Consider the following 16,301-nt stretch of genomic DNA (forward strand, 5'->3'; position numbering starts at 1 on the left):
GGTGATATCCATGCACTGACTTGTAAGTAGCATTTAACACCCGTAGCTGTTCCAGGTGCAGCTAGTTTTAACTACTTATATAAAGTTAGCTAGTTTAGTCCAGACAGCCTCAACTCAGGCATCAGTTTCTCCAAAACAAAAACAAAATTAACATTCATATTTTGGGATTTTTGTTGTATCTGTTGTGAAAATTAGACAGTTTTTGCACAACTGAGTCTCAATTAAATGAAACTATTTAAGAGATTTAAAGGAGAAATGTCTCTGAAGAAACTGTTAACAACTAATAGACGTCTGAAATTGTCAGTGGGCCCCGACTAGACAGTAGTTTTTATAAAGGGAAACAAGCGCAGGTTTAGTCTTTACCTGTAAATTTTATGAGCTCATTATAGGTTTAATTATTGGAAAATTATACAAAATACTCCTAAATGTATCAGCTATATGTAGTTGCATATACATTACACTATATCCCTCTGTAGAATTAAGAAGATAAAAATGGACAGAACTTGTATAAATGGACTTTCTTTACATACTTTCCACCACTGTTGACAATGGTGTCATTAGCACTAAGAATAAAGAAAAAATGGATGCAAATACTTAGTCAGATTCACATCTGAATGAGAGTTTCAGACTTGTCCTTAAAGTGTCTACTTAGGCTAGGTTTAGCATTTAAGAACACTGGCTCACTTTGCCAAAAGGTGGTTTTGTAGAAAAGCATCCTATATTTTTCAGTCTAATTTAAAAGTATACTTTTGGTTTCAGTGTCAAAAGTGTCTGCATTATCTGAAACCGTCAACTGATCCTCCTCCAGAGAACCACGGAGATGCAGTGAGAATGAGCTACAGCAAAGCCAAGGCTTAACAGTGGTGAGGAAATTATAAAGGTGTGTGTACGCATATGTGTGTGTGTGTGTGTGTGTGTGTGTGTGTGTGTGTGTGTGTGTGTGTCTACGTATAGATAACGGAATAATCCTCCTCCCTTCCACCTCATTTCCTCCTACAGCAGACAGAAAAGAAGGCGATAGCATTATGGGGTGTGTATACATTTACAGTAAATGAGGGGTTGAGCTCCCGTCAGAAATAAAAGTAACGTACACTTGTGTGTTCATCTGTGTGTGCTGCAGAGCCATACCTCAAAAAAGTGAGTTCATTCCTGCCTATGTGTGCATATATGTAAATTACTCCGTCAGTGTTAAAGCGTGTGTGTGTGTGTGTGTCTGCATCTCCGCCTGTGTGTGTCAGACAGCAGCATTAATTCCCTCTGCAGCTCTCCTGGGACATGGCTATTATCTGCATCACTAGCACTCTCCCATGGCTAATACAGGCGCTTCATCATGTCACCGTAATATGGCCAGAGGGACCAGACTATGATCTGGTGTTATAGCTTAATAGCCCATATTAATCAATCCTTGCTGTAGCTGTTGTATACAACCTTCTGTCATTGTCTTCTCTCTCCCTTTCCTCCGTCTAGTTCTCCATCTGTCTTTTTTCATTCCTCGCTGCTTTGGCCTGCCTCTTTTGTTATCTCCCATATAATTATTCACTTTCTGCACAATTTGTGACTGAAAGTAAGCATTTTAAACCATTATTACATAGTTCATGTTGTGTTTGTGTGCAACAATTTCACTTTTCGTCCTTGAGAGTGGGGACATTTTCTGACCATCCTGCTTTCCTGAAAATGCTTTTTGAGGGTTTAGACTTTGTCCTTGAGTTCAAGTCAGATTTAAATTTGAGGTCAAGGCTAACATTAAGTGTCTTACACTAACGAGTAAAGGCACGCCAACATATCTGTGTGCGTGCGACTGACTTCCTATCTCTCCCAGACTTCAGCCCAGTCAGTCCCAGTGCAGACATTAAGCCTCTTACTGGTTAGATCACACAGATCCACCAGCCTGCTCTGAGCTTTACACAGCTTAACACACACTCACACACACACATACACACTCATTATTGGTAGCCTGAACAGATGACCTTCTCTCATTTTGCCCAGAGCCAAATGGATCCAGTATGGAAGTATGGGTTTGCCATTGTTGCCACTGGAAGTCCTCCCAGCTCAACTGTATTAACTGTTAGATTATAATGTAAATGGAACACGATACTTTGCGTGAGCTAATTCTTTAAACGGAGTCATCAAACAGTGATTAAACATAATCCGGTTGCACTGAAATGAGCAACAAAAGACACACTTCAGATAAAAGTTAGCATCAAACCCTTTCTTCCTGTGATGTGGCATCCTGGACCCTTGATGCGATAGACTTCCTTTATAGTATGTCAAGTGTGTAATGACATTTATGGAGAATAGACTATTTGATCCAACAGGACAAAGGGAGGTGGAATGAGTTTAATAGGAGGGCTTTTAGCTACATCCCCCTCATACGCAACATGCTTTGATCACTTTAAGAACGCAGTGCTCGGTATTAGGAGGGTAGGGTCCTCAGACGTCAACACAAAGCTCAGCGCACGGAGCGACAACATTGCAGGGTCGGGACCACCCATGTTGATAATGTGGGGTGCTGGAGAATAAAAAAAAATAGCATGCACTAATCAGTGTGTCTTTAAAAGCTAATCACTGACCGTGGGCTCATCTAAAGGCAGCTTTGATTGTGTTTCTCTGCATGAATCTATAGAGTAAGCCCATCTTCATTTGTTGGTAAAAAAAAAAGGCATAATAATCTTCAGTGCAACCACCTTAGTATTCACACCACCTCTGCTTAAGGGGTCAAATCACTCAAATTCCAAGAAAGAGACATTTTTCCCCGACTTACTTGTGGTGGTATCTTCCCATGTAAACACTTCGATTAACCTGGGGATGGTTTCCAGAAATCTTAACCCTCGTGTCGTCCTGCGGGTCAAAACTGACCCGTTTTAAAGTTTGAAATTGTGGAAAAAATATATATATTTTCACAGCGAAATTTCTGATGTCCACATTTTCAACATTTTTGGGGAATCTTTGAACAGTTTTTGTTGGAAAAAAAGAAACATTAAAAATGTTTCTGAAGAACATCCACAAAAAAAAATTCAACCAAAATCCAGCGAGTTACACTGGATTTTGGTTGATTTTTATGTGAATGTTCTTAAAGAAAACATTAGAAGTTTTACTAATATATATGGAATCACTTTAGATATTTTTAGGATTTTTTTGGAAGATTTTTACTCATTTTTTGAAAAATATTTACAAGAATTTTCTTGCCAAATTTGGGGTATTTGTTTTTAGAATAAAACTTTTAAGGGACATTTTTAAGGAATCATTGGAATTTTCTTCCTGAAGGTTTTGCAAATTTTCAGAAATTTGGGGAATTTTTTTGCTGAATTTTTGGAATTTTTCCGAAAAGGAAACTATATTTTTTGGTGCCCGTAAATGAGGACAACAGGAGGGTTAAAGAAACATCCTAGATACTCAGAAAATGTCTTGTGGGTGGGATTTATTTGAACTACCACAACTGGAGAAATATAGGATGGTGAAACATCCTGACAAACCAGGATAAAATACCCGTTTAACAATATTCCTCTTCCTGATATTATATTTGAATTATATTAGAAGCTTCAGGGGCAGACATCTCATCCATTTATCATACAAAACCAAAAAAATCTGCCCAGATAGTGTTTTTTGCAATTTGTGTGAACTGATGCTTTAATATGAGCAACCACAAAGCCAACAGATTGAGAGTTTTGAGTTCTAGTGGTGCTAAATGGCCCTAAAGACGCTGAGACCTTCTGTATCGTCTCTCTGCGACTTCCTAACCTTTTCCACGTTGCTCCCGACACAGAACTCTCCCCGGGCAGCTCTGTAGCTCCTCATTAGTGTTTGGTTGTGTTGACTTTTATGTGTGTGGGCGTGTTGCCTGTGTCACATCCGTCAGCGGACCCCCGTGGCTCTGCTGAGTGGCCTCCCGGCTCTAAGTCTATAAAGCTGTCTCTAACTTATCATTACCACCCATTACTGCTGACCATCGCGACACTGTAATAGAACTGTGCCTTTTGCTCCTTAATCATTCAAGCCCCCTTTGTTTTCTATTTTTACCTCCATCTCTACCTTTATACTCTAAGATCGCTCTTCTCCCGTTTCATTCTTCTGCTATTTATTAATTTCTTCCCTTATTCCTTTTTCACTTCTAGCCTCTGATTTCTCGTCTTCTACCTTGTTTCTCTGCTTTCCTACCACATTTCTTCTTGTCAATTTCCTCCATTTCTCTAATTCTGTCCTTTTAACCCACCCTTCCTTCCCGGTACTGTAACGTGCAAACAGCATATGAGCTGCAGCAAAACAAATCTGTAAGCAAACACTTCTTGAACTGTTCAAACAGCCGCTCCTTTTTGTCTCAGCAGGGACAGTTTAAGGCCCGACACGCTGAGCCAGCTGTCAGGTGTCACTGGGCCGTCATTTAGCATCTGTGCCTGACCATTTCCCAGAGTTTCTGCAGTGTGTTCAGCACCTTTGACGCTAGCCTGCCCTTATATTTGGTCAATTGAGCACACTGAATCAGCGGAGCCAGGTGATGAAAGAGAGCTCTTTAACCGGCGGTTCAGCCAAGCGAATCACTGATTGCATCAATCTGGTGAGGTATCGCTTTATTTTTAGTTTCTTTTCTCTCATCTTGTTCAAGCAAAAGATTGTTGGCAAAGTAGGGTTGAATGACTCGCTGATTGCCTGGCGGTAGGATCGGGCATGTAGCGCGGCAGGTGTTGAATGTGAACGACGGACGGCAAACGGAGGTGTTGGAACATTCTGGTTAGATCTGGAAGCACATCACATTGTATTCTAAGCTTATTATCTAAAACACTCTCAATCGTGACCTCCTTAATTCAGAGATGTGAAGAAATGAGTCAAAATCACTGTTAGATAAAATACCAAACAGCATTTTGTGCTGTGTGGACGACACCTAAAGCTTGTTAAAAATTACTTTTTTTATTAGCTTTCCATATGTCAGAAAACAATATCTATAGAACTCACTTATCAAAGTTAAGCAGCTTGTCATCGCAACTGAAGCAGGCAAACTCTAACAGATATCACCACTTTTGCATGTAATGATTCACTTCCTGGAGAGGTGTTTTTGTAATGGGGAACATAGTTGAAAGTGATTTCTGGGACACAGATACAATTTGTTATTTTCCATATAAAATTTGATATATTGCCAAAAAAGAAATAACTGTCATGATTATCTCAACTTAATAAAAAGAACACAATCCAAACTATTTCTGAATAAACTCATTTTATTATTGTTTAGCTCAATAGAAGGTGGTTGGTATTAAATTCAGACAGTTATTTAGTTGACATTTTAGTGATATCCAGCCATTTTTTATTAATAAATGATTGTTTCCATAATAAATAATGGATATCTGGTCAGTATATATGAAGATTAACTGGCAAAGTGATGCAGAAGTTGTCAATTCAATATGTGCTGCAACTAAAAGCTCAAATATATTGAAAATTACTGCATTAAAGTCAAACAGCAATTTTTTCAGCTAAAAGAAAAAGCAAACCAGAGCCTCGCTGTGCCATTGCTTTTAATCAGGCGTGTTTTCTGTTCATATTTTGGTCATGCATCGAGTCAATTTAAACAGATTCACAGAAGTGTGAAAATAGTGAGCTGGTTTCCTTCAAGTCTCCGGGTTTTCAGAGCGTGATCAACTGTCAGCTGGCTGTTGTCTTTGTGTTTTCTTTGGAAAAACAGTCTTAATGTATGAATTGAAGTGAAGCAACTGAACATGTTTGATCAGTGCTTCTTCATCACCACTGGGGTCTTTGAGTTTGGTTGGAGAGGGTCTTTACAGGCCCAGCTGAAGACAGAACATTATTATTATCAGATTTATCACACTGATGGTGCACTAACAGAGACAGATGGATTTGACTGCAAGAATATTCCATATTTTGAGATCCATCTCTAAGGCTGCAGTCTTTTCTGATTTTTCTTCGTCTTTTATTCTTCTTCGTTAATGATGGTCAACAACGCAGCAGATAAAGTATCCACCTAATCTACAAATAATCCCTCCTCCATATGCAGTGGGAATAGGAAGTAAAGGAGGCATTAGACAACAGAGAGTTGACAGCAAAATAATCACAGTGGGAAGGGAAACTAAACTCTCCTTGTTTGTTTTCTTCATTTTCACCTTCATTTCTGGGCAACACTAATGCTAAGAATGTAGACGTACACTGACTGATTGAAAGAACCATTATGACTTTTTAAAATACCAGCTCTGCAGCCTCTAATGTACCTCAAACTAATGGTTTCCAAGTAGCTTTTTTGAACTTGGGTGTTTTATTTCTTCCCAATCATCTTGTTTTTACACATCAGCAGAATGACTGTATCTTGTCTGATCATCTGCTCCCCTGATATCATCAACCCCAGTGAGAAAATAGAACTAATTCTGCCGTTGAGATCTACAATTTATCATCGTCTTCCTGACTTTCATTTGCCCCCGTTATTTTTCAGCAGTGATTTTTGATCCTGGAGGTCAAAGCAGGAGGAGGCCGTGGACTTGTGTTCTCGAGGTCACAGGAATCCTGGTTTCTTTCCAGTTTTCTCTCACACACTTTGTCCATCTCAGTCTGTCACTGTCTGCGACTCCCCGTCTTATTCTGATTCTCTCTGCTCACACCACATCACTCTCCAACTGCCAGGTGACCTGCTAGGAGATCTCAAGCACAAAACAATAATAATACGTTGGATCCCGGCTAACTATGATTGATGGTACTTTCAAGTAAGACTTCTAAATTAGATTTTAAAAAAGGGAACTTCTTGGGGCCCAATTTCTGCTTTCAGTTTATACTGGCATTGTGTAAAAAGACAGAATGATTCTAAAGAAGAAGATCTGCTTTTCGTTTCATTAAGGGTGTTTTATATTGAGCAAAAATGTAAATGCAGGCTGTAGTATTTTATTCTAATACAATGCATTCTTTTTATGACAGGGAAATAAGTATTTGTTTTTCCAACTGGCATCTTTACAACAGAATGGACATCATAAAACAGCCAAGTACGCACTCTGTTGGAAATGATAATGGGCTGACAGAGTGGGGTCATACAGCAGTAATCACAAGTCAGTCACTAGTGTGTCCATTCTTTGTACTACCACATATCTGTGATGCATGGAGTTAACGAGGTTGTCGATGCTGCTTGTGGAATGTTGTCCCACTCTTCCTGAAGAGCTTGTTGAAGTTGATGGACATTTTCAGAGGAAGGATTACATTGTTGGACACAAATGATGAAGTTGTGGCCTTTCGGGTTCCTGGTTATTACAGCCATAATAAACCTGCGCCTGTTCCCTTCTTTCTCTTGTCATCTTTGGCATTGTGTTGTTGAATAAAGCTGCATTTTAAGGCAGACTGTTACAGTCACTGGTCAAAGGAGAGTCTGGTCATGCTCTCTGATCATTGTCCTTGAAAGGCACATCTGACTACACTGTGGATTAACTCAGTACTTATGCATTTCTCTAGGGCTGGTCCGACTTGCAATTTCTGGGCTCCGGATATTTGGGCCCAATTAATGAGGAACATAGTGCAAAACAGCCGTATATATTTACATGAACAGACATTTCTAGAAAACAAATGTAAACAAGAGAAGTTGTGCAACTGAAACAGCGACATATTTTCACAATAACGGACATTTCAGTAGCCTACCTACACTCTCTTCATGTTATGTGCCAGGAAGATGATCATATCTACATTTTCAGGCAAGAGTGAACTCCTGGTTTTGTTCACAATGTAGCCAGCTTTAGAGAAAATATGCTCCGATGGGGTGGAAGTGGCCAGAACACACAGGCAGTATTTGGCTGCTAATGCCAGTTTCGGGGATTCTGAGTATTCGGATCTCAAAATTAACATTCGGATACCACCACAACAACCAAATAGTCAGATATTATCATTGGGTTCCAGCCCTACATTTCTAAATAAACAAAAATAAATTGAACCCTTTCCTAACAGTAACAATGGAAATGAGATCCTTAACTTAAGAAGATTATTTGTATTCTGTTTTTATATTGTTGTGTGCTTCAGAAGTTCAGTCTCTCTTAACCGTCTAGCCCTCGTTCATGCCGTCTGGTGTTAGCTGCCCACAGAACAGACTCCCAATCGTCTTAGCCAAAAGCTGGAGACGGTAGTCATTGTCCTGCTCTCCGAGAGACCCGCTGTGAGCTGGAGGTCCACTCCAACCAGAACCTGCAGCAGATGAAAACTGTTTCCTGTGCCTCCTGCAATCAGATGACTAACTACCACCTCCAGCTGCAGTCCAGGATGGTGGAGTCCATTCATGGGATGAGAGACTCACTGGAAAGGCATCAAGAACCGCCACAAGAGCAACCTGGCCAAGCAGCAGGTGGGGAAACATGAGACTGGACAGAGCCAATGCTAGCTGGTTAGCAGCAATTGAAGCGTCAAAGCAGCAGAGACACGAATCACTACTTCTGCTCATAACTTTCTATATTAAATATGGTGTAAAGACAGGATGCAGTGATTTGTGAGTTGGTCCTTTGGCCTTCAGTTAAAGTGATGGATCCTGTATCCAGGCAACCATATGCGCATCATCTGATCACATGAATTCAACTGAATCTTCGTGTTGATCTGTATTGATGTTACTTAAGTGTTTCCCCCGTCTGCTTCAAAACATTCCTCCGTTAATTACTTTCTATTTATTTTTGGTTTAAATGCACGTTTTTACAACTTTCAAAGCATGCCGAGGCTTCAGAAAAGCAAAGCAGAAGGGGAGATGGGGAGATGAAAAGACAAGCAGATGACAAGAATAAGAAGAAAACGGGGATAAGGAGTCGAGCAAATGTTGAGGGAGGAGGACGGATGGGAGGGGCAGCAATAAGCATGAAGAAAAAGAAAGTGAAGGATGAGAGGGCAGGCAATGATGGGGATGAAGGGAAGAGGAGAAAACTGGGGATGAAATGAACCATCTGGAAGATGAGACTCAAAAACATCTCATTTAGCCAAGACTTAAGTCACTTAAGTCAGTGTGAATGTGTGTCTGAGAGTACACTGCAGATGGGGTGCTGTTGAACAGACAATGGCTATTATAATTTCAGTGTCAGACAACAAATTAAACAGAAAAAAAGTCATCTTAAAATGTACAGTAGCTGAATACCAAGCTAACAGCTAATTAGGACATCATTATGAGATCCTTACATTGTCTTATCATGCCTTTTATTTCCTTTGTCTCTCTCCCCGTCTGCCCTGAATGTGGTTATTTATGCAGCTGCATTGTTGAAAACACACACACCATAATCACATCTTCATTAATATGATTGCACATACGGCTGCTTTTGTCAGCACTATCTCTCCCATCTACATACAGCCACAGAGTGGGCCGTGATTTGAATACCCGGAGAAAACGCCACGGTCAGCACTATCGGTCCGGCGTATACGGCTGCGTATTTTCAGACACGGCTTGCAACTATACGAGAGATTTTCTATGTCGATCAAATGGATGAATTCCTGTTTGAACCGACCACAGCAATACAAACCCCCCAGAGGTTGTGGAAATTCATTTTTTCTCAGGAAAAAGTGACAGATTTGTTGTCTCATGAACTGAGATAGAATTCAAGAATACATTAATAGTTTTAAGCACCATTTCTTTTTCATTAAAATACACTATAATGCCATAAAATAACTATTTTATAACTCAAGTAAGTCATTCTCTAATTAGCCCTCACCTTGGGAATACTTGGAAATGGAAATTCAATTCCTGGCTTGAGAATAATATATTCCGTGGTGACTTTCAATATCTTATTCATGAATTCAATTTACCCCGATAATGAACTGAGAGTTCTTGGAAATGAAACAACCTTTAACCTTGATAAAACAAAGGAAGAACCTGCACTTCAGAGTAAAATAATAAAGTATTAAGTGTCTTCAGGCACAATCGTAAAGTGAGTTTAATTCTTAAACTACCTAAACTGTACAAACTGAACATAGAGAGGTTTCTTTTTGTAATCACTGCTGATGAGTAAGTTTGTTAAACGAATCTTTGAAACAGTACAAGGACATTTAAATTACATTATGTTCAAAGCATCTCTACTCAAAATATTATATAAAAGTTATGCACATCAGTGATAGCTTTACTTACCCCATTCTTTGGGTAGGCCACCCATCCTAGATCTCCCATCACAGAGCGAGAGTCCAGCAGGTTCACTGTTGAAAGTTGAAAATAAAGATTCTTAAGTATAGACAAAGAACCAATGAATTCATGAAAATAAAAAAGAAAAGAAGAAATAAACTTCTTCTTCCTGAAAACCCAGCTTCAAACACTCTATTCATGTGGTTTCCATCTCGTCATGTGCTTGTGGCCTCTTCTGGTGGAGTTATTTTATTCAAGTCAAGTATTCAGCGAATGAAGGCTCATTTCTGTGCAGATTCAAATGCAAGTTTTCAGAATTAATCAAACTTTAATCACAAATTTAGGCCTAAAAAAGCCACCATCAATCTGTATTGGCATTGCATTGAAGTAAAACTTTTTGGACTCATTTTGGACGAAGTTTGGGGTCATTCTGGACAACAACTGATCAAGAACAAGTTTCTGGTCATTTTGGACACACTTTGAGTTATTTTTTGGATACATTTTGAGTCATTTTTAATTTGATTGGGACCATTTTAAGTCTTTCTGGACAATCTTGAGTCATTATGGACAATAACTACTTTTGGACAAGTTTCTAGTCATTTTTGGCACATTTCGAGTCATTCTTAAACTCGTGACCCAATTTTCAGACTTTCTAGACAGTTTTGAGTAATTTGTGGCAAATTTAGAGTAATTTATGAACTTGTTTTTGGCAAATTTCAAGGCACTTCAAACAAACTTCTGAAATTTCTGTTGAGTCTTGAGTGATTTAGCATGATCACACCAGATCAGTTCCTTGGATCAACTCTCAGCCCACGTTAAAGGATTTATATTGGTGTGCATTTGTCATAAACTGAAATTCAGACAAAAAATCAAATTAAGTCGAATGAAATATCTTCCCAGGGTAAGTCTAATATCTGGCAGAATAAAAGAGCACTTTCCCATTTGTAGAATATGCTACACTGCTATTAATGTGTGAGAATCTGATTGAAATTTCAGTGCATAGAAGTCTAAACGCCAAAAAATGAGCAAGTCCATGAGTCAAGAGCTGATATTCACATTCATTTTACTGGAGCTGAGCATGTGTGCATCTTGTTGACCAAAAACTCCCCCTCAAGCTTTATACTCACACACAACTGAGCGCCTGCAACACAACTCGCAGCTCAGACGCATCCATTTAAAAGAAAAACGGAACAAGAAAAAGACGTCCTTGCTCAGCCTGTCAGCTGAAAGCTGTCAAGTGCAATTACTTGACCACTCCGCTCCTCAAAACATGTTTCCATCACTTCCTTGTGAAATACCGGCAGCGGTGTAGTCTCATGAGCAGCGCCTTAGCTCCCTATCAGCGCTTCTTCTACAACAAAGTCACTAAAGGTCTTGGTGGGAAGAAAGAGAGGCAACTGTGAGCGCATAGAGGAGTTTTTGGATACATTTGGAGGCCAAACTAAAGTCAGCGTGAACACGGTTTTCAGCTGCAGCGTAATCTCTGGTGGCTGGTTGGTTTGACAACATCCGGTAGATATTAGGGTGTTAGCGAGCAGTCGGGTTTGGTTGGATGTGGGAGAAACGGGCAGGTGAGAGACTTTGGCAGGTGGCAAATCATCCTATCCAGATGACTGAGCCAGAACAAACTATCAGCAGCAGTTTCAAAGGCACCTCATCAATCACATCAACACAAAAAACAGCTCTCCTTTACGCAGCTTTAAAACTTGTCTAATCGCCACAGAATGAGGTCATAAATGCGTCTCCAGTTCTACAAGGCTGGAGTTCAGTTTCTTTATCTCCTCTGTGATAACGTCGGACTTGTTTTGTGCCTGACACCATATGTACCCAAACAATAAAAGAGAAAGTCCAACTTACGGTCCATAGATAAGCTTTTAGTCTTACATATAGTGCAGTATGTTCAAAGCAAAGCCGTGAATGGAAGCAAATTTGTATCAGTTACATGCAAAGTGGACAAACTTCTCTTTTTAGAATTTCTCCACCTGATGTCATGGATAATTTGCATTCATTTGCAAAGTTAGGACTTGATGAAAGACACAAAATGTAAGATTTGATGTGTCAGCTGCTTCCCACCACAAATTAAAATAGATTTCACAATAGGAGACCTTCTTCCTCTCACTTCCTCTGGTTTAAACATAAACACGGAACAATCGATAAAATGTTCAAAGTTCAATCAATAATCCATAAATACTGGCCACAATCATAACCAGCTGTTCAGTGATATTTACAGTTACATGTGTTATGATAAGCAACGCTATAAAACAGCCAAACCATGCCCCTAATACAAACAACTAGACAAGACATCCTTAAAAAAAAGAAGAAAAATCTGCAGCGAGATGGTGCACTGATGTATGCAGGAGAAAACATGAGGCAAAAGCTGGCTCAGTAACTTCAATACACTCGCTCTGCAACGCCTGCCAACACACACACACACACACACACACACACACACACACACACACACACACACACACACACACACACACACACACACACACACACACACACACACACACACACACACACACACACACACACACACACACACACACACACACGCATATAACTCGTCTTACTGTCTCCACTGTTCTGCTGAGAATAATAAAAGATGTCCTTAGGAGGCGATTAGACAACTAATTAGGCCATAAAGAAGAGATAAGTGATACTGAACTAGATCATAAGGGATACGTTACCTCTTCCACTCCCTCTCCCGCTCTCTCCAAGGATCAAACCACCTAACAAGTTAGAGCTCGGTGATGACAATGATCTACAGAACTTATTATTAAAAGTCATCACCGCTGAGCGAATCGAGTGATTTAAAGTCTTCAGTGACATTACTTCAAGGATACATATTTCAAACATGTTGAGTGGATTTTCAGCTGACAGAATTCTCCTTGGGATGATAGCTAGATACTTCTGCTGCGATGCACAAGGCTTCCTGGGTATTTATATTCAAATGTTTGGCACCTTAGCATCAGGTAAGTCTCAACTTGACCCCATTAGTCTTCAATGGACTCACGTTTCAAGTGCAAAACATGTCATTTCTTCAGCACGGTTGCCTCTTTTTCCCTCCTAACTGCACGTCATGGTGCTTGATCGTGGCATTTACATGTTAGCATGAATGGCTCTGGGCTTAGAGGCCTGATTTCTCTCTTTCTCGCACACAGAAAGACAAACATGCACTTCTGTCGAGCCGTTTGCTGCAATTTTCTCAGATTCCCCATCCTCATCTGATCAATATCACGACCAAAGGAAAGTAGCGGGTTTTAAGATCCCTAATGCGTGGGCTCACATTACTCATCTCCTCATCATATGTCAGGTTTGGATTAATCAAACACAATTACAATCTCTCAAACTGACATGAGACATCTGGCTCCTGCAGTGGGATGGAGAGATTCACTGATCAGAGGCTCTGGCAAAACAGCAAAACTGTCCCTTCAGCTAAAAAAACATGAATGCATTAATGAAAATATTGGGATTTCTCTCCCTTCACTTGTTTGTTCTTCTGTAAGGAAGTCATCTAGATGGACTTTAATTTGAAAAACAGCTGCATTAGGGTGTAATTTTGGTGTCTCAGAACCAGTAAGTGGCCAAAATCCAGACAGATTATTTTATACTTATCTAAATCAAGCTGGAAAAAGGTGCTGGATCCTGTTTTTTTCAATTACAAAAGAAAAAAAAAATCCGTCCAATGAGAGAATAGGCTAGTTTAATTATGGACTTCAGTCTCCTCTCCAATTATGCGTGCAATCGTATGATTATCCATCGTGATGCAAATATGTGCCAAATTAATCTAAAATTTGTGTCGAACGGCAGCCTCTGGCGAAGGATTCTTGATGGGTGAGGAGCTGAGCAGTCTTATTTTAGGTTAAGTAGAAGTTCAGGGCTTTTCTAGGCAAATTTAAGAGAGAGCACTTGTAAAGAACTAAAACAGTTTTTTTTTTTTTAAAGCATGCTGTCGGAGAGCAGAACTGAGCATCGGCTTGATAATTGAAAACAACAAAGAGAACAAACGTCTGAGTAATTCTAAGATGTAAATGATCAAATATGTTTTTTAAAAAAACTTCTCTTCCTGTCTCTGTTCATTCACTGCAGCCTAAAGCTTGCCTTTAACAAGCCTGTCTTTCAACAAAAAAGGGGATTCAAGTATTTTTACTGCAACTTCTGGTATCGGTGGTTGAGACCACAAACCTCATCAGTAATTGAACGACTATTTTTCACTCTTTTATGGACATGTGGCAAAATGTAACTTATCCAATAAAGAATAAACGCATAAATTAAAAGCCTGAAGCCACAGTTTGGTGATTTAACCCAAAAGACACTGAAACAAAGACATCATCTACACAATCTGGCTGAACTTTTTACCTGATGCCCTGCAAAACTCTCCCATGGACACACATTGGGAGGCTTTTTTTGTCGATGTAAACTTTGACCAAATAAATCTGCCGTTTGGAGAATAGTCAGGTTGATGAATGTTCTCTCTTTCCCGGATAATGCTGTCTAATAGCCCCCAAACAATGGCACTCATCTCCAGCTATTAAAATGCTGCTCACTCTGCAGACAATAGCGTGGGAACAATATCTGACACACTGTTTTATCCTCCTTTTCTTAGTTTTGTTTTTGCCTTTGTTTCACAGCTTCATGTGTTTAACTTCACTATTGTCAACGCTTCACACAGATTCCTGGACAATGCAGGTGTACATTAGTTCAGTAGACATGAAAATTGCTAGTTTGCTACCTACTGTGTGCATATAGGAATTGCAAATGTGGTGAATTATGAATGTTTCCAAATGAAAACGGTGACATTATGGTAGGTGACTCACTGTCTGCCAGGTTGGAATCAGGGGTTAAAAGGCAACAAAGGCCATTTTTAATGACACAATTCCACATTAAACTTAACCTGATGTGCTTTTTAAAATGGAACAAACACAACTGAGGCAATACAAGTCCAAAAGCAGGCGTTAGTCTAAGAAATGAAAAGGCCAGCCGGTGAATTAAATTGAAACGAGTAAAAACTCATCAAACACAAAACCAGATCAAGAAAATATGGATCTAAGTGGGGATTTATGTCTTATGTTTTATGCTATTTTATGTTATTTCAATAAAAATACCCATTGAGATCAGTGTCACATAGGAATTGGTGAGAATCCTACAAGCTGCACTGGAAAATGTTTCAGATTAATCCAGAGATTTTCGCAGCGCACCGTGCGTCTGTCGGCTGCCATGTCCTCAAAGGACTGGTTATCAGAGAGACGCATGTTCTGGTCCAAAGGTCCCTCTTTTTTATATCACCTTTCACCGTTTCGGAACACGGAGTCATTACAGACTTGGGGGACACAGCTGTCATAAAGATTATCCGCTCGTTTTCATTTTACAGGCGACCCCTTTTCCTGTCAAACGGCGTCAGAGGCGAAAACCGACGGTGGCGGACCTTTAACCGAGCAGGACTTTTCAGAGCCAATTAAAGCCCAGCCGTGCGCCCAGACAGCGGTGTCATTAACCAGCAGTAAAACATGAAAACAAGCGTCTCTGCAGCGACTCACCTTCGTTTGCGGGGATGCACCACGCTCCAAGCAACGCCACACTCCAAATCCATATCCATGCCGCCAGCCGGATGCCACAACTCCACCAACGAGATTGCATGGCGCATCCAAAAGGGAAAAAAAGGAGCCAAAACCGGGAGCAGAGGGGATGTTTTTTTCAGTAAACAACAGCAGTTTGGGTCAGCAGAAGACCAGAAAGCGGAGTGGAACCATGTGTCTCGTCATGCGTCCTCTCGCAGAGCTGGGAGCTCATGTTCTGCGGCGGCTGGAGGAGGTAATGACGAGCTCAGTGCGCTCTGGTTTGGGAAGGCGGGCAGCGCGCCGGAGGGGGGCGGAGTGAAGCGCAAAGTCTCTCCAATCACAGACCCTCCACAGGTGAACCCCGCTGCTGCTGGACTGCTGGACTCGGTTATCCGAATTATAATCGATTATTCGCACTAAATTAAAGTTTCTCTATTTTCTTGTGTTTCTGGATGATTAAAACGACACAGAGGGTGGATGTTTGATGAACAGAGTGGAGATTCTTACTTAAAACCATATGTCCAATCATTTAAATGAAGCTCTTTTATTACTCTGTCAAGGAGGTGGGCCCTGGGGGGAGTTATGTGAAGACTGGTGTATGTTTGTCTGACTGTTTGTTTGTCTGTTAGCAACATTACTCAAAAACAGAATAATGGATTTGGATGAAATTTTCAGGGAAGGTCAGAAAT

At 40.2% G+C, this 16,301-nt stretch overlaps 1 protein-coding gene across 1 annotated transcript in view; it reads right to left on the minus strand.

Annotated features, from left to right (window-relative positions):
* Positions 1 to 15,870, minus strand: part of LOC111581636 (ephrin type-A receptor 5) — a 74,978-nt gene extending 59,108 nt beyond the window's left edge. The window contains 2 exon segments of the mRNA XM_023289889.3: positions 10,058 to 10,122; positions 15,592 to 15,870. Coding sequence (XP_023145657.2) covers positions 10,058 to 10,122; positions 15,592 to 15,691 — 165 coding nt within the window. The 5' untranslated portion in view covers positions 15,692 to 15,870.
* Positions 15,871 to 16,301: the final 431 nt, after the last annotated feature.

The sequence above is a fragment of the Amphiprion ocellaris genome, chromosome 17 (genome assembly GCF_022539595.1).
Source record: "Amphiprion ocellaris isolate individual 3 ecotype Okinawa chromosome 17, ASM2253959v1, whole genome shotgun sequence".
In the NCBI taxonomy this organism is placed as follows: Eukaryota; Metazoa; Chordata; class Actinopteri; family Pomacentridae; genus Amphiprion; species Amphiprion ocellaris.